The sequence below is a fragment of the Linepithema humile genome, chromosome 2 (assembly GCF_040581485.1).
Source record: "Linepithema humile isolate Giens D197 chromosome 2, Lhum_UNIL_v1.0, whole genome shotgun sequence".
NCBI lineage: Eukaryota > Metazoa > Arthropoda > Insecta > Hymenoptera > Formicidae > Linepithema > Linepithema humile.
Genome location: NC_090129.1, coordinates 1139841 through 1166633, shown reverse-complemented (window position 1 = coordinate 1166633; position 26793 = coordinate 1139841). Strand labels below are relative to the sequence as shown.

The window sequence follows — 26793 nt, the reverse complement described above, 5'->3', positions numbered from 1 at the left end:
GTCGTGGTGGAACAGCAAACGCGGCACCCATCTTGCCGATAGCTTTTTCATATTCAAATATTCGTGCAGGATATTAAATACACGTTCGTCTGAGATGTTTACCATCTTGGCTATCTCGCGTATCTTCATTCGGCGGTCGTTCAATATGATATCATGGACTTTATTGAACATCTCTTCAGTTGTGATCTCATTCGCACGTCCTGGGCGCTCAGCATTATTCGTGCTCGTACGACCGCAACGAAATTCAGTAAACCACTTGTGAATCATTCCATGCGACGGAGCAGAGTCCCCATAATACTTTTTAGCTTTTCTTCAGTTTCTTTAATGGTTTTTCCACGCAAAAAATAGTGCTTTATCAACACACGAAATTCACTTTTTTCCATTGCAGCAAAAAAACACAAACTTATCTGCTTTCAAACTCTGTTAAAAATTTACTATTTGACAGATCTACTTGAAACTTTGTGTGTATACCTACAACTAGTGACAAATGTTAAAATTAATATCAAACTTGCGATCTGAGCATCATCTCTTATCAAAGTCACTGACTTATCAAACACCCCTCGTATGTATAATCCAATATATGTCATTTTTTATTTAACAAATAGAAATAAGAAATGACATATATTGGATCATACATAGTACATAGAACTATACATAATATCTAATCGTATTGGATCGTATAATTTGTAACAATCGCAAAAGGTTCAATAGAAAATCTGCTGGATATCTCAATCAATATTCCCAGATAGCACAGCTATTATTGGTTATTTTGTACTCTCTAAATTTCTTAGAGTAATAACGCACTCGAAAAATTAAGTGACTGGTCGTGTCACTCGAGTTAGAGTGACTTTTCATTTATACGGAGTTAATTCTCTCTCTTTTTGTTGTAGAGTGAATTTTTCACTCTGCAACACGTGTACTTTATTTTGTAGAGTGAATATTTTCACTCTATGCAGTGTGGAGTGAATATTTCATTCACATGAAGAGTGAATGAAATGCGCGTAATTTTAAAACAAACGCTTTGCCGATGCCTTCATCCTATTCAACAGATCCATCTCTGTTTTTTTTTTATTGATTTAATAATAATTAATAATTTATGACAGTGCTCGGAATTAGTTGAACATTTCAGCCGAGTTCCGCGATATACGCCTCCTTTCCTTTCTTTACCGCGCGCGCCGCAGCCGCTAGGGCCAGCGCCGCCAAGCGTTAGGAGCAACACTATCTGATTATGGGCTTGTTCGTTTTAGCTGCACTGGGGCAGCTCTGGGTCTGCTCTAAACAAGATAATACAGGACAAACTATTTATCTGTTCTGTATTATCCTGTGTAGAGCAGACCCAGAGCAGCCCCAGTGTAGCTAAAACGAACAAGCCCTATGAGTAGATCCTTCTTCCTATTTATTTAAATTTTAAAAAATTTATTAAAATTTATTAAAAATAAATATATAATAAATAAATTTTGATAAAGGAGACTTAATCAGCTTTCACACTAAGGTAACATCCCACACAGTACAAAACATTCTATGACATCTTACCTGCAAGGGGTTACCTGAAGCCATCTCTGAGGTAACCTCAGGACGTTGAGATATCTCTAAGATGTCATAGAATGTTTTGTGCTGTGTGGGATGCTACATGCGACGTGTAGCGAGTAATACATTACTCTACGTTACGGGTTAACTTTACACGTGTACTAAGTACACGTTACTATAATACATTACTCTACGTTAGAGTTAAACAATCACTTTTGTGAAAAGTAAATTTTTACTATTTACGAGTGGCAGTATTTTCACTATCGCTTAAAGTGAATATCCACTCGCTTGGAATGAAATTTCAGTTCTAAGAAATTTAGGGAGTCATATTCTATTTTTAGTGGTAGATAGAAAAAAATATCAGTGTCTTATGCTTCACTGATATCTTACGTACTCTTACGTGAAACGGTAGACATTAAATAATTGAAGAGTATAATATATTGCAATAGAACAGGCGCAGCGGAAGTATTTTTCATCTGAGGCAAAATTTATAAAGAGGATACATAATACATTCATAATATGTTGTATATGCGCGACCTGTATAGTGCTACCTTAGTTCTAAAGTAGACTTATAGGTAGCTGATATTAAATTCTGTTACATATATTCTACAGTAGATATATAGGTAACGCCATATAAATAGTGCTATGTTCGTTATAAATTAGGCTTATATGTAACTGGTATTAAATACAGCTACATTCACCTTTGTCATATGTGATAGGTTGTATATAATATTACTTGGGAGCTGTGACGGACATACAGTGGAGGATTGTGATAATCTCGTGTAACAAGTTTTTAGCTTGATATTTATACGATGGAGTGCTATGTAGGATGTGTTAAAGAATTTCTTTATCAAATTACTTGGGACACCCTAGCTACCCAGAGACATTAAGCAAGAAACAATTCCTAAAATGCTGTTTTAAATGCTTTATTTAGGTGCCTTATTTAGGTAAATATTATAGGTTTCATTTTGCGTCCACGATTTCAGAGCGGAAGATAGTAATATATGCTGAAATATGTATAATTTTTCACTTTTTGTGCTATATCTACGAAACTATGGAGAAATTTGTAAAAGTCGTAGAATACTTTTATTTTCTCTATTTTCAGACAAATAATATGACACCAATTATTTACCTGATAAACAATGGATATTTAAAAAAACGATTTTGGACCCAACTTTACGACTTCATATCTTCGATTCTGTTAATCGCAAATAGCTCCTCATAGTCGCATTTTTTTTGTCATAAAGTTTACTTACAATAATGTCCTATGCACTTTCCTCGCTCGAGACGTCGGAAATGTTTGCGGAGGCAAAATATAAAAAGTTGACATTTTCAAGTGATTTTTAACTTATTTTTTTCAAACTTTAAACCGTTGTATCTTCGAAACTATTTGTCGCACAGAGCTCCGTTTGGTATCATATTATTTGTCCAAAAATAGAGAAAATAAAAGTATTCTACGACTTTTACGAATTTCTTGGTATAGTTTCTTGATATAGCACGAAAAGAGAAAAATCATACATATTTCAGCTTATATTACTATCTTCCGCTCTGAAATCGTGGACGCAAAATGAAATCTATAATATTATACACCTAAATAAGCATTTAAAACAATAAACAGCCTTTTGGGAATTATTTCCTGTTTAACTTGATTTTATGTCTCTGGCGACTGGCTTAATTTTATTGGCCGAAGCAGTCAACATTTATAATAAATCTTCATTTTTTAACATTTTTAAATACTTTTTCTAGATACAAAACGGAATGTAAAATACATCAGAATTCTGAGATAAGATATTTGTTCAAGCTCATAATAATATATCTTTAAGAATATATCTATAAGAGTATATCTTCCTACGCGAAGATATACTCTTATTCCAAGTGACTCATTTGACAATTCTGATACACGAAAAATTCAGTTACGTTACAGAGATATACAAGCATCTCAATTGTATAGTAATAATTGTATATCCAGTGTCGGATCTACATATAAGCTAGATAAGCTACAGCTTAGGGCCTCACATTATAAAGGGGCCTCCTTAGTATAGAAAAGATTTAAAAAAATATATTTTTTGTTAATAAGATGGGGGCCTCCTTAAGGTCATAGCTTAGGGGCCACAAAATCGTACATTCGACCCTGTGTATATCATTACATTTGTTATATTTCTGAGACATTCATTATTGAAACATTAAATTTGAAATGTTTCTGCAATGTACTGGATGGAAACTTTACAATTGAAATGTCTCTTCAATGTAATATTTTGTAACATTACAAAATTAAAGATTTCGAAAGGTTTCTGAGACTTCTCAGAGTGCAATTATTTGTGTATCCTAGCTACGACGATTATTTATTAAAAAATTGATAATCGCGATAAATACGCGATCGCGCTCACACGGTGTGCTATCGCATGCTACCGGATTATTATCAGTGTTATTATCAATGATATTACTGGCGCAAATATTTTTTAACATTTAGTGCACGAAGAACAAGAAGATAAGTTGTCAAACGAAAAGGTATGTTTAAACAATTTAATATATTATATTTCCCTCCTCGTGTATAAGAAAATTGTTTTAAAATTGTATAAAAGCAAGCATTATAATTTAATTCTTAATATATAAAAATATTTAAATGTAAATATTAATATAATAAACTATTTTATTTTATTTTTTTAGATTATTTTATTATTATTTTTACTATGCTGTAATGTAAAATGTTCGTTTTAACCACTTTCTTATTTTCAGCAAAAATCAGAACCCTATCATTGCCTCCGATAAGGAAGGATCTGCAACTACAGAGTAGTATAGAGTTAATCTTTATTCTAAGTATTATAATAAGTATTATAATAAGATATATTTATATCGTTTTTTTTAAATAAAGTTTCAATGTTCATAATGACAATTGTATTCATATCACATATATTCCTGAGAGGTTTCTGCAATGTTGCAACTGAAATTAAAGCGGACATTTTGATATTACAACAATCTTTCCGAGATATTTCAGAAACATTTTGGATAACATTTCAGAAATATTTCTGGAAGGCTTCTTGACATGTTTTTGCAATGTTGCAAATGTAATCAATGCGGACATTTTGACGTTGTTATAACCTTGCAGAGACCTTTTGCAACATAAATGGAACAGTTTCAAGGTTTCTTTGTAATGTTACTGTAACATAACTAAAACCTTTCAGTGCTATCAGGGAAAACTCACATCCGAATGTACAAACAGTCAAGGCGAAGTGGCCATTCCGAAACAAAACTTCAGTCGCATGTGTCGTTCCGCACTACGAGAGGAAATGTGCTTCTTCTTCTGCTGTTTACACTTTGAATCCCCGACTACCACTGTTGGTGCACGCCGTTCTACGAGGAAGCGTTCCTACAAGTGCTCCGCCCGGTAGCACACTGGTTTCTCGAGGTTTCTTGGAGAGAAAAATAAACATCCTGGACCGTCGGTCGCGACAAATGTGTAAAATTAGTTTGCACACTCGTCCCGAGCGCAATTACGTGACGCCGCGGCACGCGCGGCTACCTGTTGCCGCTGTCGTATTCGGTCGTTCATCGTTAAAACAATGTGCGCGATGAATCCTTCAAATCCTGAGGTGAACTGATACAATTTTACGCACCGTAGTTTTTCCGAATGCAGTCCGCAATTGAATTCACTTTACATTGCTCTTATGAAAATTATATTTTGATGCAATTATTTGATAATAATATTTTAGCCGAGCTTTAATCATTGAAAATACATAAAACTGGAACGGTTTAGACTTTACTTCATTCTTGCGTGCGTAGGATGATCGTATTATTATTTAGATTACTCTATTTTCCGACACGTTTGTTTCAGAGTTCTAACACTTGCAACGTCTCGCACTTGAATCTTCTCTTATTTAGCCGCCCGCAATTTTTCACGTCGACAAATAACCGGTGCAATCGTCGCCATACAGGAAATTATCGCGTGTGAGCGAAGAACAGGAAACGAGTTTTAAGTTACATTTATCATGCGTTTTGTAGATATTTTCTTTCTAGTGCATTTTGTAGATATTTTCTTTTTAGAGCGTTTTGTAAATATTTTCTTTTTAGTGGTCTTGCTAAGGCCTGAAAGCCTTATCTACACGAAGGATATTTTATATAAACAATTACTATGTACGGCAGTAACCGCGGACCATGAAGCCGTGGACCGAAAATTTTTACTATGTTTCACATGTGAAAAACATAGTAAAAATTTTTATAATTTTTTCATGGTCCGCGGCTACTACCGTACATAGTAATTTTTGATATAAAATTTTCTCCGTGTAGGCAGAAACGTTTGTACTCAAGCTTAAATTTCAAAAAATATGTACAAATAACCGACATTGGCTCATTTTCCTTTTACTTCTTTATGTGATATTTATCGTAAGAGCCTTGATATTATAATTTTGTATAAATAATAATTTTTGTTTTCCAGACCAGACAGAAAATCAATTTTTCTATCTGTCGGTTTACATGGGTATCATTTTTTCTATAATATTATTTTAGTGTACTTATTTAAAAAATTATTAGCCATGAAAAGTTTCTAAAATTCTTCAAAGCAACGCGAGAAATGCCAACGTGTCCGTTGTGTGATTTTATCTTCTCCTCCCTTTATTTCAACTCGAGAACAAACCATTAACGCTCGTCTGTCTGCCTGCCGGATTCCGTAATTCGCGACGACAATTCCGTATTCCGTCTCGTACACACACAACCCTTACAAATGCGAGCGTATGACGAGGCGCGCGTGAACACGCGATACAAATCTGTGCAGAGTCGGTGTCATTGGTGGAAATGGTGATAAGAATCTCGACACGCGCTAGCCATAGTGCACTTATCAAATGTTCACGATGATTACACGAAGCACAGATTACCAAATGAAGTTGACGTTTCCTGTTGTCAACAGAACACTATTTAATTACTTGTGATTTTTTTTCCTTTTCAATTTCCGAGATTCACTTCTCGACAACGCTATTTGAAAATTTTAATCACAAAAACTAGAAGTTTTGCAAACATATTTTAATTTTTTATGATTAAAATTTTGTAATTAGTGAAAGTAACAATGCCGCATAATAATGTTAGACAAAAGTATCGTAAATGTCATAAAATATCTGAAACAATTTTAAAGACATCTTAAAGACGCCTAAAAAAACATTATTTTTTAAACAGCTTTTAAATGTTTTTTGGATGTGTTTAAGATGTGCGTGCTGTGTGGAATATTTAAGATTTTACATTAAAGATACTTAAGTATGAAATCGTGACACTTAGAACTTACTTATACTATCTCAGCTGACCAGAAAAAATGCCATCTACACACAAAAAAATACATACTGTATTTAAGTAAATATTACTTGTTTTAAGTATTTTATAAGTTCATATATCCGCAAATCTATCGTAAGTTCATTATAAGCATCAAATTTATTCAAAATATATTTTGATCCCAGTAAGTTTAATACTTCAATCAAGAATATTAAATTAGAAAAAGAATTCTATTTGCTTATTAAATTAACCAAATCTGACTTTTCTTCGATACAATTTTATAATATTCTTCACCAAAAAATAATTACTTCTTTCGAGTATATGATAATGAATTTATCAAAAATTTGTGATGAGTATATTTTAAGACTATTATCAAGAAAATATTCTTTATTAAAGATAATTATTACTTAAAAAAAGAAAAGTAAGCCGAGTAATTACTTTTCTTAGCAATAGAATGATATTTTTCTGTGTGTATGCTCTTGCATTAAAAAGATTTTGGAGTTCTCTGTCTCCACGGAGTCTCAACAAAGTGAGGACAAACCACCTGTATAATCCGGCGGTTAACGCCAGGATTGAGTTATCAGGATAAACCTCAAGACAAGCAAGCCATTAAGACCTAAGTAACAGTGGGGGCTGCTATTAGCCCCAATCGCTATAAAAGGTGATCAGGACAATTTATTGTCCTTGAAATGTCAAATTCTTGAGTAAATTCTAAGACAATTTTTTCTTTTTCAAAATTTTGTTCGAAGCTAATCATCCTGTATACTACTATTACTACTAATTGTAAGTATAAAGTAATTGCTACCGTAATAAACAAAAAATTCTTAATTAGCCTAACTTATTAGTAAAAACGAAAGCTAGAATACTTGGCGCCAAGCGAGATTAAAAAAATATAATTTGTATGACGCATTATACTCTTCCTTTCCCCCACTCTCGGCGTTCTTCTTATCTTCTGTCGCACACAAGTGAGTACGAATTTCGGAGCCCCACTTGTTGTCGGAGTCGTGAAGCCGCCAATTGGGTTTGCGTAGGCGGTGCGGCGATACGTGAGGGCGATGCGTTCACCAATAGACACGCACGAATCGGCGTGCTCGTTCATCGCGATGGACGCGCTGCACCGTTCCTATCCTGCCTTAAAGGGTCCGGAATCTCCTCAGTTGTTATACAGGACTGCAAGGAGTTGGATGTCACGCGTCTTTCAAGAGCATTCTCCAGCGTTTCGTGTTCTTTTACGTAATCTGTCGATTCAGTTCAAAATATTAATTTTTGAAGGCGTCGCTTTGAACGTCTGTTTAAGATATAAATATGTATGTGTCTGACGTGACAATGCCTTACATATCGCCACCGCCTTTGCCATGGCCAAATCTGACCATGGCAAATGCCTTCAACGCAATGCTGCCCTCCTATCCAACGCAACAGCAGATCGCTGTGCGCGATAAATCAGGTTAGTTAAAATTTGCAATTACTTACTTCTGCGATAGAGATGTTTTAAGAGATTTGATCTGCAATGTTAATTTAACGCGACATGCAAATTTTAAATTAAGATTTGATGTCGCATTGCAATTCGCGATCTATCACTTGATTCAGCTTTCCTATTCTGTCTATTTTAATCCACTTTATAGACTTTTTTCAAAATTGAAAGCTTATTGCATTAAACTTTTTGTTAAAAGTTAATAAATTTTTGATTGAAAAAAATCTGTAAATTTCAAAATTAATAAATCATAATTTGAAGAATAATTATATATAATAATAATTCAATAAGTTTTAATAACTGACAGTGCGGGTGTCAAAAAGCTCGGTTTACAGCAACTTTAATAAATCTGATACTTTATGAAATTTATGGCTTCACTTTCGTTTCGTTAATATTTTCCTTCCCGCAAAGAAACCTTTTTCGATTTTAGTCCGTAACGAAAAATCGCACGTTTCCTCACCATTATAGAGGTCTTCGGTCATTCAGTTAATTATTAACTCATATAATACGGTCACTTTCGAAGTGTGCATAAAAACGTTTGAAAACGATAAAAGACGCCGACTTTTAGTGACCGACGAACAATTGTTATTCATCTATAAGACCGGTTTCGGTTTCCATTTTACGGACAATCGGATGGTCCGCAATTGTGCCTGTAGTTCTGACCTGTGAGATAAGTGCGACAGTGATTGATGATTTTTACGTGCGACAGTTTTGGCCGCAAAGTTCTGCATTCCTGTGAGGTCATTATCTTTCTTTTTTGTTCGTCCTCAAACACAGCGTCGTTTTTTTTTACAAAAGCCTTTTTTACACCGCCCGCATGCGAATATACTCTTGAGAATCGAGGTGTCAGCATTCATATTTCATCGTGTAAGCCCGAGAAAAAATAGTATAATATGGTCGGATGTAAATATATATAATTAATTATGAAAAGATCTGATAACATGTAATATTTTATATGACAATTATATACAATTATACCATTTTTTTCGGGTATAGCGTGTGCCATTTTTTCAACTCTTTAATTGTCAAAAAAACAACGCGCCATTACGAATAAATAATGTATATTTGAGATTTTTATGAGATCCTGAATTTAAATCTGCGGTCGCAAGTTCTGGGGAAAATTTATTCTGTTGACTAATCGTATCAATTATGTGCTTTCAATTTGCAGATGACAAATCGAATGTATCATTGTCATTTCCATCGCCTTTATCACTGCGGCATGTCAAATTACAAAATAAAATTACCGTGAAATTGCAAAATGAAAACTTGTGGCAAAAATTCCACACCGAGACGAACGAAATGATCATCACGAAACTTGGCCGGTAAGTACACGTTATGTCCTGATAATTTTTAGCAATGCAGCTTTATGTATAACCTTCATTATTCATAAACATCTTACCACTATTTTTGATAATAGACTTTGATTATTGTTATTTAAAACTAAAAGAAAAGTGATAAAGCAAGCGCCCATTACACAAAATGTGATAAAAAAATTGGAATTGTGATGATAATTCGGCGCGATAGGATAATGGGTGTTAATTACTCTGTAATGCATTAATGATTATCACGCCGTTTTATTCTTTTACGCGTCGATTTTGACGCGTCTAAGCGGCGCCCGGTCAAATATGCAGTTGGCGCCTACCTACAATTTGAGGATGCACGACAAGACTTTTCCTCGACACGCTTCAATGTCAAGATCGCTCTTCGTCTTGGCGCCCGTAAGAGGTGCATCTTAGACGTCGAATGCGACCACATCCCCTCTGTCTGGAACGGTACGGCGCCAAGTTGCCGTTCCCGAAAAACCCAGCATGTCGCAATATTTTTACGGAACAATAACCTGTTTGCAAAAAGGCTAATACTAAGGCCGCACTATCTTATCGCAAATTTTTCTTTCAAGCGCATCAGCCCCTCAGTAGAGAAATAGACTTACAATGTCTACCATTCCGATTATATAAGTCTCTAATGGAATAGACAAAAAATTTGGGACGCACTTAACACACCCGGACACATTGTTCTTTCTTAACATTTTTGGGTTAGGTGTAAGTTAATATCTCTCTCTGAAAATAATCTTTTCTTTTTTCAATAATATATCTTAAACCTAGAGATATTTTTATCATAAGTACTATTTATTTTTTTAAGCCTCTTTTCGTTGCCATTGCAACGGTTATCGATTCCATTTGTTAATTGCCAAGACCATTCGCCTAGACGATATTATTTATTATCGATTTATTATCGATCGGTTGTTATCAAGATAATTGCATTTGTTAATTACATTTTGTATTTTGACGGCTTTATTTTAATAGCTGTTTAGTGTCTGATAAGTTTAAAATGTTTGAATAAATTAAAAGGAAAGAGCAGAAGAGAAAAGGCGCGCGTGTAACGCGCGCATATATGTCCTAGTAACATTAAAATTTAATTATTAATTTAATTATTCTTCTTTTTTAGATAATGATGATATCTTTTGGTACATTAAAATTTAATTATTAATACATTAAACTTTAATATGTATATTAAGAGATATCATTATCTAAAAAAAGAATGATTTTTTTAATAATAAATTAAAAATTTATAATTAAATAAATATATTAAATTATAATTATATAATTATAAATTTATTAAATTATATTAATACAAATATATTAAATAGATATTTTGATAAAAATTTATAAATTTCTATAACAAAAAATCGCATTGGATGCGATTATCTTATATTTATTTATACATTAAAATTTTTTTATTTTTACACAAAAATTGTGTATTTAAAAATTATATTTAGGAAAATACAAACATTAGAATGCGTGTCTCGATCCATTTGTTTCAAAATTTTTATAGTGCGATTGAATCATCGAATTTTTTTAATATGACGAATTTCACGAAATGACATGGCACATTCTCGCATCTCCGTATAAAAGATTGATATTGTAAAAATATCGCAGTATCGGAAACGTTACTTTCGACGCATATTTCTGCAGTAACCATATGTAATAAGGATTCTTTATGCGGATGGAAATATCGAAGGGACGATAATGCGATTAGCTTCGCTGTAGGTGGTCAAAAGAATAACACAATCATCAGAGTTTATCTTCTTACCGTCATAACTCAACCGCTACACGATTTTTAGTCATTTCGTTTTCAGATTTTGTTTTCAGAAGCGAAAAATGCATAATCGATGCACTATATATATATATAGAAAAGAGGTTGGCGAAGCACGGATTGCATCCGCCGGATGACCGGTTTCTTGCCGGAAGCGATCAGTTGATCGGAGCGATAATCATTCGAGATAGACATACGTAGAATTTCTCGCGACTTTTAAGCAGATAACGCGACACGGCGATGTCACGTGTTATGATTTCGTATTACTGTCGCGTGGGCGAAAGAAAAATAAGATTCAGAAACAGTTATTGCGCGTTTGTCTATCGAAATTCTATATCTTTCACCAAAAAAAAAGTCTACATATTCGGTTATACATCAATCTCACAGAATATCTTATTACAAGACCACCTAAAGTCTCGTCGACGACGTAAAGTGACCATCGATCGTACTTCTAACGAGCTAGCGCATCGTAAAGGAATGATCTGAGAACAAAAAAATTCGACACATGTTTATGCTTCTATTCGTCCAGACTTAGGCGTGGCGTGACAATAGCTGGGCGAAGATGCTGTTGGTGAGTCGTTTCGTACGTGCCTTCCGGCTTATGAATCTTAACACGTGTCTACCACGTGCTTTCTGTTTTCTTTTATGCAGATCTTGCGAACTCGCTCGCACAATTGGTATTAGCGCAACACGCTCTCCATCCGTCTACAGTCGGTCCGTTTTTCGACTCTTATTTCAACGCTTGCGTGTTCTTTTTTCATTTTAAAAGTAGCATTTTCGAACAGCCATGACAACTTTAGTTCTCTCGACAATGCGATCAAAGAGCGAAGCGAAAAATATGTGTGACAGCACACGATACTTGTGAATAACACAAAAATCATTCATGCTCGTGCACTTTAAATCTGTGCGCCGATATAATTATTACACGCAAATCTTTCCGAAGATGAAAAACAGATGCTCATAGACCACGCGACTGCCGAACCCTCCTGCATTCGATGCGCAGCTCGTGTCATTAATGCGTGTTCACCGGCTGCTATAAATCTGTTATCTTATCGACTCGTAAGTACAAGCAGCTTCTTCGGCGACTAATTTTTATCGCGCGACGCGAGTTTGCAATGGCGTTAACACACTCTCACGCCGGGATTAATTTTGTATAATTTTGTTGTCAATTCACAACTATCGCACAACCAAATTTCATAAGGTTACGAAAAAATCGTAAATTCAAAAATTACAAAAAAGTTATTTCTTTCAACGATTGTCAAGTGTTTTTCAATATTAATAACACGCTGATCAATTTTATAACAATTAATCATTTTTTACATAAAAAATAATTATGTAATAAAATATTGGAAATAAGGAATTGTCAAGTTTTAATTATATGTTGTGGATTTTAAAGCACAAATAGCACGAGATGAGCAAAGCAAAGCCTTTTAACTTGTTTGCTTGATACGATAGGAAAATGCAAACATGGAATGTGGAAAATGCGAGAAAACCACAATTAGACGGTCAGACGTTGATGCTTAGTGATTTCACGACTAGGAATTTAGGATGTTAGATCTCTTGAAAAATGCTGATGAGTAACAACTTAGCAAAGTAAAATATTATCCGTCTAAGCTTGGTGCTTCGTCTTTATTGCTTATACTTTTCAGGCTTATTTCGTGAAGACTACCTGTACAAAAAGAATTTTCAAAACAGGTCAACCCTTATTATTGAGAAAGATAATAGTTGTTAGACCTTTTTCAAATGCATCTAAGTTATGAAATCTGAGTCATAGGAGTTAGTTTAACTCACTGTCACTAAGTAAAAAACATTTCAGACGCGTTGAAATTCCGCGAATTAATTCGTTATAACAATTTTTTGTTAATGCAGCGCTTTTGTATTTCTTCAAGTTTAATATGAAAGCGTTTAATTTTACAAAAAAGACATATATTTATATTTGAACATGTGTTGCAACAAAAAGAGGTGTAAAATACACCTCGCGCGAGTAGCAATGCAATTTTTTTTTTATACCTGTTAAAATATGGACACGATTTGTTTATCACGAATTGCAAATCGCGTTGTCACGATTCTTGTTCTTTTTCATTCAAGCAATTGTCTCTTTTGCTTCGGTTTATGTTTTTTTTTCTATGAGAAAAAGATTTCCAAGATTTTTGCACGTGTTGTTTTAACATGCAACAATGTTCTGTTTAGACGCATGTATCCGTCCATCCAGTTGATCGTCAGCGGTTTGGAGAAGCACGAGCGTTACTACATCGTCTTGGAGATTCAACCGGCGTGCAGTCGACGGTACAAATATTGCAGAAACAGCGCGGGTCAGGATGGAAGGAGCGATATCGGAGGTTGGAGCTACGCCGGGCCGGCGGAACCCCAGCCGCGCTTCGACCGCAGGATCTACATGCACCCCGACGGACCTGCCATGGGCGATTACTGGATGAAGAATACAATCAGCTTCACCAAACTAAAGCTCACGAACAATGTCGTCGAGCGTAATCACGTATGTTTCACGATTGCAACTATATAATGAGTCGGTTGGAGCCGTTGATACGAGTTCGAATGTTTTGACATCTGTAACCTTAGATAAAATTACAAAAGACAAGACAGAAAAGAAAGAATAGAATTAGTTAACTTGTTTTTCTTCTTTCGTCTATTCTTATCTAGTTTTTTCGTTTTCTGTTTTCACTCAATCTCGCATCTCAAAAAAATCTTTTTCTTCCACAGTATCTATAGAATGTTCTGAATATATAAAATGTTCTGAAATACTTTAGTGGAGATAATGCACCACATGATGATAATAACAGATATACTTGTAGAATAAGCAATTAAAATAAAAAGCACTGTTGCAGCAGTGCTTTAATTTATGCTTTAATTTATGCTAAAATTGTAAAAATCGTGCTTTTGTAATTTCTAACTATAATTATGCCAGTAATAAATTAAATTTCTTTGCCTTTTTACTTAGGTCACTTTCGTAATTACTGACACAATTTTATTTCGCAGTTATAATAATTTATAATAATCGCGAGTGTTAAAAATTTAAAATTGATAACGTCACATTTGCTGCAAGAAACAGAATCGTGCTTCACACGATTGCAAAGATGAATGTAGCTTCGGTAACTATTCACACGAACAGGAGTCTGCGTGTCGTTCGTACATCACGTTTCCGAGTGCTGCGAAATTTCTGCGGGTAATCTGAACTAGCCTCCCACAAAATCGGCTCGGGCGGTGCCTTTGGTGTTTGTGGATTAGAATCTCGCCGTGAAAAGATCGACGACGGACACATTTTCGAGCGAGACTTAAGCTACTCAAAACGGTGCCGCCGATCGATGCCGCGAAAAAGGAAGATTATCGCGCTCTACAACGCCCTGTAATCGATATACGTCCTTCTTCGGCCGCAATGAGTAAGCTTCGTTTGTTTACGAGCCGACAAGACTCGCCGCCGTCAAAGTAATCGCCGCCGGTGCTAAGAACGTCGCTTTATAGTCCACCTCAGCTTTTGTCGACGCGAAAAGCACGGGGGAAAATTGCGGCGGTTCTTTCGCTTCTCGTTATATTTATTCGAGTCGATTCATGCATGAAACACGTGCCTCAAACACTAATCCTCAAACATACCAGTAGTAAATAAAGGATTTGTTACATTGTCATGCGGTTATCTCAGTTTTGTCACCTTTTTTCTTTCAATACGAAAGATACTTGAAATTTTATTGGTCTAAAGAGATTTAATCTAAAAATCGATAGTTTACATAAAGTAGAATACTGTTAGCAAACTATCGATAGATTTTTAGTTGTGTCTAATCAATATTGAACTTTCAGGACAAAACTTGACTTCTTAGCTATGTGATTTAAAATAAAATTGATTTTTTGAAGTCCAATTATCAAAATATATAATGCTTAATATTAGAAAATGTAATTGATGCTTTTTTAACTACTTATCAAACATAAAATTGATTTAAATCCACAAAAGTGTCGAAAGAAATCTGAAACATTTTTCGTAATAAAAAGTTGATTAATTAAAATTTATTATATTATTATTGTTTTTTTATAAAACAAATATATTTAAATTATTTAATTTTAATAATTTACACGATATTAATTTGCTAAAGAGAAGTTTAAGTATCGAGAAAAATATATGCCGCGCATAAAAAAAATGCGATCGAATTTATCGTAATTGTTAACGCCAGATCAAACGTTGAAGATACGGTGCATCGCTCTAGATTCGTACGAGATTTTTCTGGTAGTATTGGAGACAACGATTCTGAGAAGGTTGCAGGACCAGTCTGGTTTTCGGGAATCGCGTCTGTGTCTATGGTCGGCCTTTTTAGTAAGGCGCCAACTTATCTCAAAGAAGCGGCGCCCTTTTACCCGGGTTCCTCAAACTAATTACGAATTTAATAAAATTCCCGGCGCTCCGCCGCAGCTAACAGAAAGAGTCTTTTCATGCGTCGGGGATCATCTTTCACTTTCGATGCACGCTGCGTAATAGCGATCTTTCCTTTTTCGTATTTACATCTGAAAATACAAAAACAAAAAATAGTTAGCTTATTTGCAAATAACGGTACAGCCTATGTTTGTCATAAAATTTTGACATTTTTGGATTTGCACGAGAAATCGCATAATAAATACGCATCAATTTAATTTTCAAAATTGCCTGTCTCGATTTTAATGATATTTTATCGTATAACATATGTTATTTTATTTCTTACATTTTATCTTGAATTATCATGTGCTCATATTTTTTAAAGCTATATATTTTCTTTGTATATAGAATTTCATTTATATTTAGAACAGATATATATTTGTATTACAGGTGCTGTTAACATCGATGCACAAGTACATTCCTACGATTCGGATAATTCGTTGTAACAATGCAGAGACTCTTACCGAACTCTTTTCTCATCCAGCTGCATCATTTACTTTTAACGAAACTACTTTTATTGCCGTAACAGCGTATCAGGTAAAAAACACAACCATAATCTATCTGAAGAATGTCCTGAAAAGTAGATATACAAAAGATCAAAAGTCCTTTTTTAAAATAAGTCAAAGTAAATATAGAAAAGATCAGAAATCCTTCTTTAAAATGAATCAAAGTCAGTATAAAAATTCTTTCTCGGATTTGTAGCATTTACATTACGAAGAGATATAATTTTAAGTTATTTAATTGAATTTTTATATATTTTTTATTTATTTTTATTAAAAATACCTTTTTCCGAAATGCAAAGTTTATGTTGTTTTTTTATAGTAATTGTATTAACAGAAAGCTAATGAAAAAAGAATTATAAGAATTTAATTAATTAATTAATAATTAATTAATTAATTAAAGCAACAATTAAAACGTGTCGTGCCGAGAAAAATGCATTACAAATTAATATAGAATAATGATTTACATATAGAACCGTTTTAGCCTAATTTTCGGACTCTCTTCAGTTTGCTAAGATTATAATCAGTAATAATAATCATACAAGCGGCCGTAAACACTCTGCCACACTTTATTTACATGTGATTAATTATTATTATTTTGTACTTCCTTAGAATAAAAATATCACGCAGTTAAAGATTGACAACAATCCGTTCGCGAAGGGATTTACCGATGTGGGACGGTCGCGATGCAAGCGCAAGTATCAGGATCTCGAGAGGAAGGACGATCAGAATTCCTCTTTCGAATCGGCCGAGTCGAATTCTCACTGCGAGAGCAGCTTAGACGGCTTGCAGGAGAGTTCCGAGAGCCGAATTTCAGACGACGATGCCTGCAATACCGTGAAGCGATACCGGTCAACATCGATAACTACGAACCATGAATCGCCTTTAAGGGAGGAAGATAATAATAACGAAACACCTATACGCTTTCACAGGCCCTGGTTGAATTCACCATCTTCCGACCAGCCGACAGCAACGGAAACATTGCCATTATTACAAATATCACCGTACAATTGTTGGTACCCTACTTGCGTTCCCAGGCTTCCCCAAATCTTCTTACAGCAACCGAACTTGAATTACTACCCCTCGATGCTCCATATGAATTTATCAAGAAAATAATTTTATTTTGCTTTAAAAATTTTCTACGCGCAATTTTTTTGAAACAAAATAAAATTACTTTCGTCGATGCTGAAGAGAAGAATCTTTAGAATTTATAGAACCGCGAAACCACGTTAGGTTAGAAACAGGGAATCAGAACAATTGTAAGAGCAGTGTCGTGGGGCAGAAGGTTAAGTGTTAGGTGCGTGGAACGAAGGGTCCCAACTCCAAATCCCAGCTTCGTAATTTTTTCCCTACCTCTTACAGATTGTTTCCTGATTAATTTTACGAGTAGCTTACAATGTAAACTCATAAATAAACTTGTCGATAGAGCTCATATTTGTGATAATTTGTGTTAGACTTGTATATGTCTCTTTTACTATTGCGTCATGTATATTATTATTGTATATTTAATTACCAAAGAAATATATATATATATATATAGACATATACATATCTACACATATATGCAATATGACCAAAAATCATATTTTGATACCAGTTGATACCGTATGCTACCTTTACAGCCAAAGAATTTTATTCTTCTCTATGAATAGAATGGCATTACCGAGTGTCTTATTCGTTTAATTTTTCTTATTTTTTCTATTTTTTATCCATAACTCTAACATAAAATAATGTAATGTGTCACAGTGTTATCAGAAATCAAACTGATCGACTCCACTTTTTGTAAACTTCTTAATTTTAGCATCAGTGTGAAATTATTAATTTTTTCTACTTTTTACTTCATCGAGTTAATTAGCTTGATTTCTGAAAGGTCCGCATATTTTTATATTTCCAATAAGTATGTTTAATAATTTTGAATAAATTTTTTTGTACTGATTTGAATGATTATTTATACTGAGTTACAATTATTCGAGTAACATGAAATAATACTTAATATTTGGCTTTTTCGCGACAGTTCTCTCCCTTTTAAGATATAATAAATTTTTTTTCTTATATCTTTTTTGCGAGACGACCTCCTATGTCTGTCGCGCCGATTTAAGCACGCTATCTGCACCGATATACCATTGTAAGACACTCAGAGAGTGTGGCGCGCCTGTTTGTCGCCTATTCTGACGATCGTGTCGGCTCATCCGAGATCTCAAGAGACTTCTACAAGGATCAGCGGGACGCCGGCTTGAAATGAAAACTACTCGAGACATCGTCTCGATTGGCCAAAACACGAAATCCCGGGTACTCGAGTAAAATGCCGAGAATTAAGTCTCATATTGCTTTACATAAAATGACGAGCTACTTCGCGGAAAATAAATTGATCTACCAACAACTGATTTTGTTTCAGAGATAAAATTTCTCAGCTGGTATGTAATTAAAATCGAACCAAGATTTCTGTTAAGATATTTCGTTATCTTACTGTAAAACACTGAAGATAAAATATTAAACGTAAGATATATTTTTCGATAATTGTTCGACAAGGGAATTCTCCACGCTTCAAAGAATTGAAACTGAAACCGGGATTCTTGGGACAGCTTCAAGGAACACAAAACGAGCGATATGTCTTTTATTTAAATAAATAACATATAACATATCAGATAGGTATATCGTAAAAACTATAAATACTCTCTGAGCTGCTTTGGAAACATGACTACAAAGTATAGCTGCCAGTTTTACATCTGCAAGAATATTTCGATACGATAGACATAAAATCGATTCAGCTGTGCGAGAGAACACTCGTTAGTAAAGTGAATACGTGCATCGAGACACTTGATGGATCGTTCGTTATTGTCGTGAATACTTTCCCCGGCGTTATTAGTGGAGCGTGTAACGGTATGACGCCCGTTATATTACAAACGTAGGATTTTTCCGGACACGCGACGGGTTGCGCGGTATTCTGAATACATAATCGACGACACCGCATTCTCAGATCGGTTTGCACGCTTCCCGGTACCGTACGAAGGTCTTAATAGCATGTATATATAAACATCTCACCCGTTCATTAATATAAGGTACATTAAGCAAATGTAGATTCCTCATTCTCAAATAATGGAGCTTGAAAAATTTCAATCTTATGCTAAAAATGTCTAGCGAATAAATAAACTAAGATATGCGAAAACTTACGCTAAAGAAGCAGCCGTTTAAAAATTTCGACAAATTCGTGCGGCGCTGCAAAAATTATTAGACACATTACAATTCTCGAATTTAATTCAACCGAGAGAAGTGTTTAATTGATGCGCCTCGGTCGTTTCAGATCAAGCTCAAAGTTCAGCCGCTTTGTGAATTTCGAGCGGCTCGTCAAATTCTCGTATTTCACATTGTTCTCCTCGATGTCCTCGTTCTTTGTTATTTCCGGTACGCAGCATCTCTCGTCACCGCGGCCGTTCCAGTGACTCGGACAGTAGGGCGGGTCGGCTTTGTTGAAGCAGAAGGATCCCCTAGCGTCGATCGGAGTGTGCTGACCCATAGTCACATATTCGCCCGCCCTGGCGGCGATCCGCGGGCCAGATGGACACCGTCTGGAGCAGGATTCGGCTAACAGGCTCGCACCTTCGTCATCGATACTCTGCGCCATAAAGCAGACCGCCCACACGTGGCTGCACAGCTGATACATCTCCCTGTCCTCGCAGAAGGGTTGCACCTTACCGCCGTTCACGCAAAAGTCCACGTGACCGATGCGATCGATCTCACCGTAGTACCCGGCGTTCGTGTGTATCACCTCGACGAACTCGGCGTCGCCGACGTCCAGCCGGTTCACCAGGTTCGATCGCACAAGCGGACGCGCGGGATCCAAGCCGATTATTCTGCGCGCGGGAGCAAAATGTTAGCAAATTTCATGAAAATTGCCGATGTCGATGTCGGACACGTAAAAATATTTTAAATTAACGTGTGTGCTTCTCGTGTGCGGATCTACCTGTGCATGCGGAAGAGCAGATAATTGGCCATAACGCCGCAGATGTGAGCGCCCAAGGAGTGCCCGACACAGGTGGTCCTCGTGATCGGAAGACCGAGATTTCTCAAATGTGTCAGAGTGCCGGCGAGACATCTAGCCACCGATCGCATATTCGACACCGCGGCCGGGTAGCACGGTTTCGCGGACAACGCACCCCAATCGACCAGGAATACGTTGTAGCTACCGTTCTTCAGATAAGCGTCGCGTAAAATCGCGATCGGCAGTGTGTCGTCTCCACCTACGAATTAACGCCAAAATTGTCGCAAAAAATATTTCTTCTTTCACGCGACACACAAATAAAAAAAAATACCAACTCCATCTCTTTTCTTACAGATCGTCTAAAGTGGGTTTTAGAAGAAGAAAGTAGAAAAATAAAAAAAATGTCCTGCAAAGCAATTCTTAACATTCTAGGATTCACCTGCGTATCCGTGAACCAGGATCACATTGTCCTTAGTCGGCTCGTAGTCCTGGCGCAGCCAGTCGGATTGCACCGTGGGGTCCAATAATCGCCGCGGTCGGCCAGGCGTGTACAGATATACGTGCACATCCGGATCGGGACAAACGTCCCGATCATTTCCACGCCGCCACACGCAGGCGTCCTTATTGTACTCGGCGGCGGCGCCGCTCTCGATCGCATCGCGGATCGGTCCTTCACGCCGCATTTCCCGCCACGCGACTATGTGAGTGGAGACCTGCGTCACCAGGAACGCGGCGACCACCGTCGTTGTGAAGACGACCAGGCGCACCTCGGGGATCATCCTCGTCGTTGCGCACCTCGCGCGCACGTTTCGACAACTGATCGATGTGGATCGTGACTTTGCCCGCCGAATCGCCGCCACCCGGGATACCGTTTTCTTCTGCGGTCAGTTGGTCTCCCTTCCTTGAACCTTTCCCACCTGTCCGCGCCGCGTTGCCGAACGATTGCAGGTATTTTGGTCAGGAGTAGTTTGGTTATTTTTTTCCATTGAGAATTCTGTTCGTTAAAAGGAGAAATAATCTCCCTTCTCAACTAAAAACCTGTGAATTATGCGTCCGAGGTCTCCAAACTTGTATATGTAAATAAGTATGCATAGTTTTTTTATGAAAGTAAATTTAGGATATAATTGGTTGTTTTCTCCTGACATTTTCTCGCAAAAGAAATTATATTGCAATGCAGAGCTGAAAGTATTTTAAATCCACTTTGGATGATTTGTAATTCGTGACAGAATTTGATATAGAATTCCATTAATAATTTTATATTTAATTTGTTCAAAAAACCAGAATATACGCGCAAAATATATATCGTAATCTATGTTTCGTACGTGTGTCTAGTTTTTCTGTTTTTTTATCACATAAAATTATAAATGAATTTTTATCTCAAATTTTAGACGCATAAATGCAATATTATATAATAACAATATTACAATATTGCATGTATCATCCGATAATTTTCGGACACGCCTCATACGTTTCCATTCAGAAAGAGAAAACGTTTGTATAAGAATGTTTGTCTTTCGGGAAAGTGGACTAAAGAATCTGTCGTTTCTTTTCACTGTCCGAAATCTTGATCTTCTAACATTTTAAAATTAATTAATGAATAAACGATATGTAAATTATACGAGAGAAATTTTGCCACACGAAGAGAAAAAGGAAATGATATTACTGTAGCAATCTTTGGTGACACTTGAATATGTGAAAACAAGTCACCTACCTTTGAAAGAATTTTTATCGTTCGATGAACATAAATTACTTTTATTTGATTGTTTTAATTTAAATTTAAATTTAAATTTAATTAATTCAAATATATAGATGGCTCTTTTGTTATATATTGCAATAGTAAGAGAAAGAAACTACAGATTTTGACTTAGTGAAGTCTTTAAAAGACACTTTGCATACTAAAACAATTTGTAATAATAGTAGCGCCGATACGTAGAGCCGTCGTTGAGTGAAAGTTTCGAAAAGTTACATATATTTCACTGAATGTCCTGTTTTCGAACATGTTCATTTTCTCTCGAAAGCTGAACGACAAATTTACAAATCCAAGCAGTTTGCGCATCACATTTACATATCCGCATCTTTATTTCTAATTCTCAATAGATGTGTCCTCGCGAGAACGCATAACTTATGCTCAAATATGTAAAAATATCAAATATCAATACATGCTAATTATCACAGAATCATTATTATAAATTTTGTTCTTTATAAATAACAAATGATGTAATCTTTAAAAAAGAAGATAAATTAATGAGTATAAAATATATGAGTTCTCGTAGTTTTCGCACAAATAAAAATATGTGCGTATTTATTATAAATATATGAAAATAATTAAATACTTAAAATTCTACAGTGCTTGTGTCTGACGGCTGAAGGAAGTTGATTGAGCAGATACCGTACAGCGGAAGTACGGAAATTGACAGCGTTTATTACGAACGCTAAGAAATATTTAATACGTATCACGTTCCGTCTTCGCAAGTTCAACTGACATAAGTGTACAACGTTATCATTTTACATCATTTGTTTCACATGTAGGTGTCATATTTCTGTACCGCATGCACATTTCGATGAAACTGCAACTTTCAAAATTACCACTTTCAGTGTCTAATATGTCACTTTCAGTGTCTAATATCATTGAATATCCGACCTTCTCGTTTTGTTCAACAATTTTAACGCAATCAAATAAAGATTTATGCGATCGTGCAATTCTATGAAAAGTGAAAGCTTATCCAATCAAATCACGTACCTTTTTTAAAATATCTTGATAATTTTTTGCAATAACAATAACTTTTGCTAATCTGTAAAACAGCAGAGAAAAATGTAAACGTATACACATCTAACACATTTTCTGGAATAATTAGTCAAAATTGCAGGTAATTTCCTTAATTATTTTGGAGTAAAGTTTCTTTTGCGGCAGAAATAAGACACAAATAGCTTTAGCGTTAAAATAGAAAGTCTTCTGTCAATAAAAATCGCCGAGAATGCAAGTAAACGATAAATCTTAATATCCTATTTCATTCAACGGCGGTCACACGTCATTACGGATATGTACACCGCCGAAAACGACTGCTAATGTTTGCATAACGAAACGCAACGATCGGATCCGCTGCTTAAAGTGAAAGTTTGAAACCCCTTGGAAGATCCTCGTGGTTTCAAGAAGAGAGAAAGTGTCGCCAATTTGAATCTTCAAACAAATTGACTGACAATTGACCAAATTGGCCGTGAATAATTTGTTTAAATCGATTAATTATATCAAAGAGAATAAACTCGACAAACAAATTGACTAATAATTATCCAAATTGACCGTGAATAATACGTTTATATCGATTGGATTGCATCGAAGTCTGCACCTCTCACCGTTTGCGAAATAAACTTCGAACTCGACAAACATATACGATTTATTTCCACATTTTGAATTTCTATATTTTTATTTTTTTTTACTTTTCGTCTTTCGCTATTTTATTATTCTTTACATTTAGTTAATCGTTGATAAAGTGCTGAAGATTGCTTTTAGTAAAATTTTAGTAAAATGCGGCCTCGAAAAGCCGGAAATCATTATTTCGGCTATCCGCGTCAATAATAGAGTTCAATTTTCATCGTTTCTTTTATTCTTAGTGGACGTAAAGTGTTATAATTTAAATGATCAACTCTATTTTACATAATAATTATCGGTATGAATTTTAGTAACATGGCGTATATGAGAGAAAACCCCAATTGTATCAGTAAGTCATATTTTATTCTGACAATGACAAACAATAATAAAGGCTTTTGGAGCAACACAGTTCTAAACACTAACAGACATGTTCTATTGAGCACATGCACACACCAAGAGTAATAGTAACTTATAAATGTTTGGCGATTTCATCATCCAAGAGAAGTACGAGGCAGTACGGAAGTATATATATAAAAAAAGTCCATCAGTTCACAAAAGTGTAGCAACTCGGAGTTGTGTATAGAAATAAAAAAAAAAAAAAAAACAAAAAACAGTACTTTGCACATTGATCAAGAAATTATGTAAATAATTTCAGTTTTGATTCCAGTTGGTTAATCAGTTTCTTAACTGATTGTCAAGGATTGATAGTCAAAAGTGCACGATATAAATGCGTGATTGAAAAAAGAAAGGGGAAAAAAATGCAATTTCAACGATTTTAAGTGCGCAAAAATGATGGAATTGTTACCTTCGGTAGATGTGACAAAATAAAATACAGACCCACAAATCCTACATCGAATGATTATGTACAGGAGAAAATAAGCGTCCGTGGGTATAGAGATGTAACGCGCCCCCGAATGGATTGCTAACATCATTAAATCTGTACACGATACACATTTATTTAACAGCTAGATTTTGTAGTCTGGAACCGACGGCATTGCTGATTTGTTCCTTATCTACATCCGTCATCTTTCCGTTATTAGCCGGCGACTGGCCTAATCTGGCGCAGGCCTTTTTGTGCATGAACCAATGCAATCTCTGGCATTCTCTGTCGCAATACTGGACCGCTTTGCACTTGCTACACTTTTTCGTGGCCTTGTCTTCGCCGCAGGTCACACATGTCTGGGCATTATCGGAAAAGCCCCGCTGGCCGTTGATCGCGGCACAGACTACCGAAACGGCGGACGGCGGGTCTGTGCTCGCCAACGTAGCGACCATTTGGCGAAAAATTGTGCTCTCTCTGAACGGAAATTCTCTCACAGCTTCTCGCAGAAACGCCTCTTGATATTCCGGTAGACCATCGTTTTTGCTGCACTTCAAGAACCTTCGTACCAATAGTTCTACAGTGTCGGACTTTTCACTTTTCTCCGCTTTCATAGCCTCTTGTCGCTTTTGACATTTTAATACCTCGGCCACGACGCAACTGAGATAATGATATTTAAAGGCCATCACCTCATTCGTGTCGGCGCCCCGTGTCATTTCTCTGTAGCGCATAGATTCCAATACTTTTTGTATCTAGAAGATAAAACAAATATAAATGCACTCATTTTTTGTGAAAAGAAATTTTTATAAAAAACACATATCGAACAATCGAGATAAATTGTACTTCACGCCTCGTTATTCTCTTCTCACATTGTATCTCACCTTCGCTGCGTTTTCCAGAAGAGCGGAGAATCTTTGTAAGTTCATACAGACACGTACAGGGTGCACATTGACTTGCATGATGAACTTGTGAAAACAATCTGCCAGATGCGGTGGTAGCATGGGTTCAGTCTGCAGACCCTGAGGCTTAATGTAGTAATCTATATCAGCCTTTGGAATAAAGTTATTGATAGTCGCTACGCAATTGTGATTCCCCACAAATGCTGCCATCTGAGCGGCGGTTCTGCCCACACTGTTGGTCGCTGTCAAGCGTGCTCCGTGCGACATTAAAAGATGACACAATTCCGCGTTTCCGCTTAAAGCGGCGAAATGAAGAGCAGTATACGCGTGCTCATGCTGACACGCATTCACGTCCGCACCCTGTAAACAAATAACTGTCATGAATTAACTGTGCAAGCAAGATTCAAGAACAAAATTATATAAATATGTATTTAATATACGCAAAAAAATATGAAGGATTAAGAAATAGCTTTAAGTATGAAACAGATCGATTATAAATCGTAGATGTAACTTTATTGACACAAGATATTTATGGTACAACAGCAAAGCATAACCTACCTGATCCAAGAGCATCTGCACAATCTCCTTGTTTCCCTTGTAACAGGCATGCTGAAGAGGGCTCATGCCATTCTCATCCACAAAATCCATTTTGAGTTTATTCGACGCCAACAGTGTTTTGAGCTCGCAGACTTCATTATTGCTGATTTTTGTAAAAACGTCTCTCTGCAAATCCGTGAGACCCTCCGTAGCAGGCGCCATGTTGTTGTGTGTCGAATCAGTATTGAATAGCGAAGAGGCAAGAATAGATCTGCAGACGATTATACAGGGTGCGCGTGTTTCGTCTTGTTTGCTAAAAGCGCACACAAGCGGCGCTCTCATCGTTCGGCGCTAAGCGTTTCGAAATTCTTTTGTAAAGCAATAATCACAATTCTAAAACATTAACAATTTGTTACTTATACTTTTTCTCTTAAAACAATTAGTGCAAGACAAATGGAAGCGCTTTTAGTTAAAAGCTCAAAGAAACTTGCTTGAATCTTCAACTTTTAGAAACATTACTTATTTTCGAAAAACAAATACAATTCAAACTAAAAGAATTTTTAAAGAAGTTTCAAGGATAACAAATCTTTTTACCTAAATTTAGGTAGACTATGCTTAATTAGACTTTAAAATTGACTTTAAATTGCAAAATGTAATTTGAAAAATGTGCAAAAATTAAGGAAAAAACAAACTGCGACTGCGAGTTAATAAAAATAATATCAAAAGCAGTTTATTAATTAGAGACAACTCATCTCGTTATGAGATAATTTCAGCTATGCCTAATATATACGACCTGACGAGCATTTGAAGCAGTTCTACTGCAAGAGTTTCGCAGAAATTGAGTAAACATGATGTGGGCGTTTTAAAGTGTTCCTTCGTCATCACACTCTTCGACGGAAACACGTTTATTACGAACAAACGAACGAACGAATGAAT

General features: G+C 35.7%; 3 protein-coding genes across 5 annotated transcripts; 1 reads left to right on the top strand and 2 right to left on the bottom strand.

Annotated features, from left to right (window-relative positions):
• Positions 1-3555: 3555 nt before the first annotated feature.
• On the top strand, positions 3556-18190 carry LOC105677456 (T-box transcription factor TBX3-like). Of its 3 annotated transcripts, XM_067348827.1 has the most exons (8): positions 3556-4035; positions 4264-4317; positions 4710-5117; positions 5360-8224; positions 9420-9573; positions 13535-13838; positions 16146-16292; positions 16868-18190. In XM_067348827.1, the coding sequence occupies exons 4-8, from the start codon at positions 8086-8088 to the stop codon at positions 17369-17371; spliced, it is 1248 nt and encodes a 415-aa protein (XP_067204928.1). In that variant the 5' UTR covers positions 3556-4035; positions 4264-4317; positions 4710-5117; positions 5360-8085; the 3' UTR covers positions 17372-18190. The 3 variants fall into 3 exon arrangements, with proteins under 3 accessions (XP_067204928.1, XP_012231497.1, XP_067204927.1); XM_012376074.2 differs by having other exon boundaries at positions 4710-8224; XM_067348826.1 differs by having other exon boundaries at positions 4264-4327; positions 4710-8224.
• A 663-nt stretch (positions 18191-18853) lies between these two features.
• LOC105677452 (phospholipase A1) lies at positions 18854-23795 on the bottom strand. Its single transcript, XM_012376071.2, has 3 exons — positions 20674-23795; positions 20217-20493; positions 18854-20106 (listed from the first exon to the last, which is right to left on the bottom strand). Exons 1-3 carry the CDS (start codon positions 21011-21013, stop codon positions 19530-19532), a joined length of 1194 nt encoding a protein of 397 aa, XP_012231494.2. The 5' UTR covers positions 21014-23795; the 3' UTR covers positions 18854-19529.
• Positions 23796-23942: 147 nt separating this feature from the next.
• LOC105677614 (ankyrin repeat and MYND domain-containing protein 2) lies at positions 23943-26124 on the bottom strand. The gene is made up of 3 exons (XM_012376348.2): positions 25879-26124; positions 25303-25680; positions 23943-25173 (listed from the first exon to the last, which is right to left on the bottom strand). Exons 1-3 carry the CDS (start codon positions 26077-26079, stop codon positions 24556-24558), a joined length of 1197 nt encoding a protein of 398 aa, XP_012231771.1. The 5' UTR covers positions 26080-26124; the 3' UTR covers positions 23943-24555.
• Between the last annotated feature and the right edge of the window lie 669 nt (positions 26125-26793).

What these genes read in the sequence shown, in the direction of transcription:
- LOC105677456 (XM_067348827.1), top strand. Translation starts at nt 8,086, where the DNA reads ATGTATGTGTCTGACGTGACAATGCCTTACATATCGCCACCGCCTTTG. An exon ending in CGCTGTGCGCGATAAATCAG is followed by an intron (nt 8,225 to 9,419) that starts GTTAGTTAAAAT and finishes TTCAATTTGCAG; the next exon opens with ATGACAAATCGAATGTATCA. An exon ending in TTGCCGTAACAGCGTATCAG is followed by an intron (nt 16,293 to 16,867) that starts GTAAAAAACACA and finishes GTACTTCCTTAG; the next exon opens with AATAAAAATATCACGCAGTT.
- LOC105677614 (XM_012376348.2), bottom strand. Translation starts at nt 26,079, where the DNA reads ATGGCGCCTGCTACGGAGGGTCTCACGGATTTGCAGAGAGACGTTTTT. An exon ending in TGCAGATGCTCTTGGATCAG is followed by an intron (nt 25,681 to 25,878) that starts GTAGGTTATGCT and finishes ATTTGTTTACAG; the next exon opens with GGTGCGGACGTGAATGCGTG. An exon ending in TTCTGGAAAACGCAGCGAAG is followed by an intron (nt 25,174 to 25,302) that starts GTGAGATACAAT and finishes TTTATCTTCTAG; the next exon opens with ATACAAAAAGTATTGGAATC.
- LOC105677452 (XM_012376071.2), bottom strand. Translation starts at nt 21,013, where the DNA reads ATGATCCCCGAGGTGCGCCTGGTCGTCTTCACAACGACGGTGGTCGCC. An exon ending in CCTGGTTCACGGATACGCAG is followed by an intron (nt 20,494 to 20,673) that starts GTGAATCCTAGA and finishes GTTAATTCGTAG; the next exon opens with GTGGAGACGACACACTGCCG. An exon ending in CTGCTCTTCCGCATGCACAG is followed by an intron (nt 20,107 to 20,216) that starts GTAGATCCGCAC and finishes TCCCGCGCGCAG; the next exon opens with AATAATCGGCTTGGATCCCG.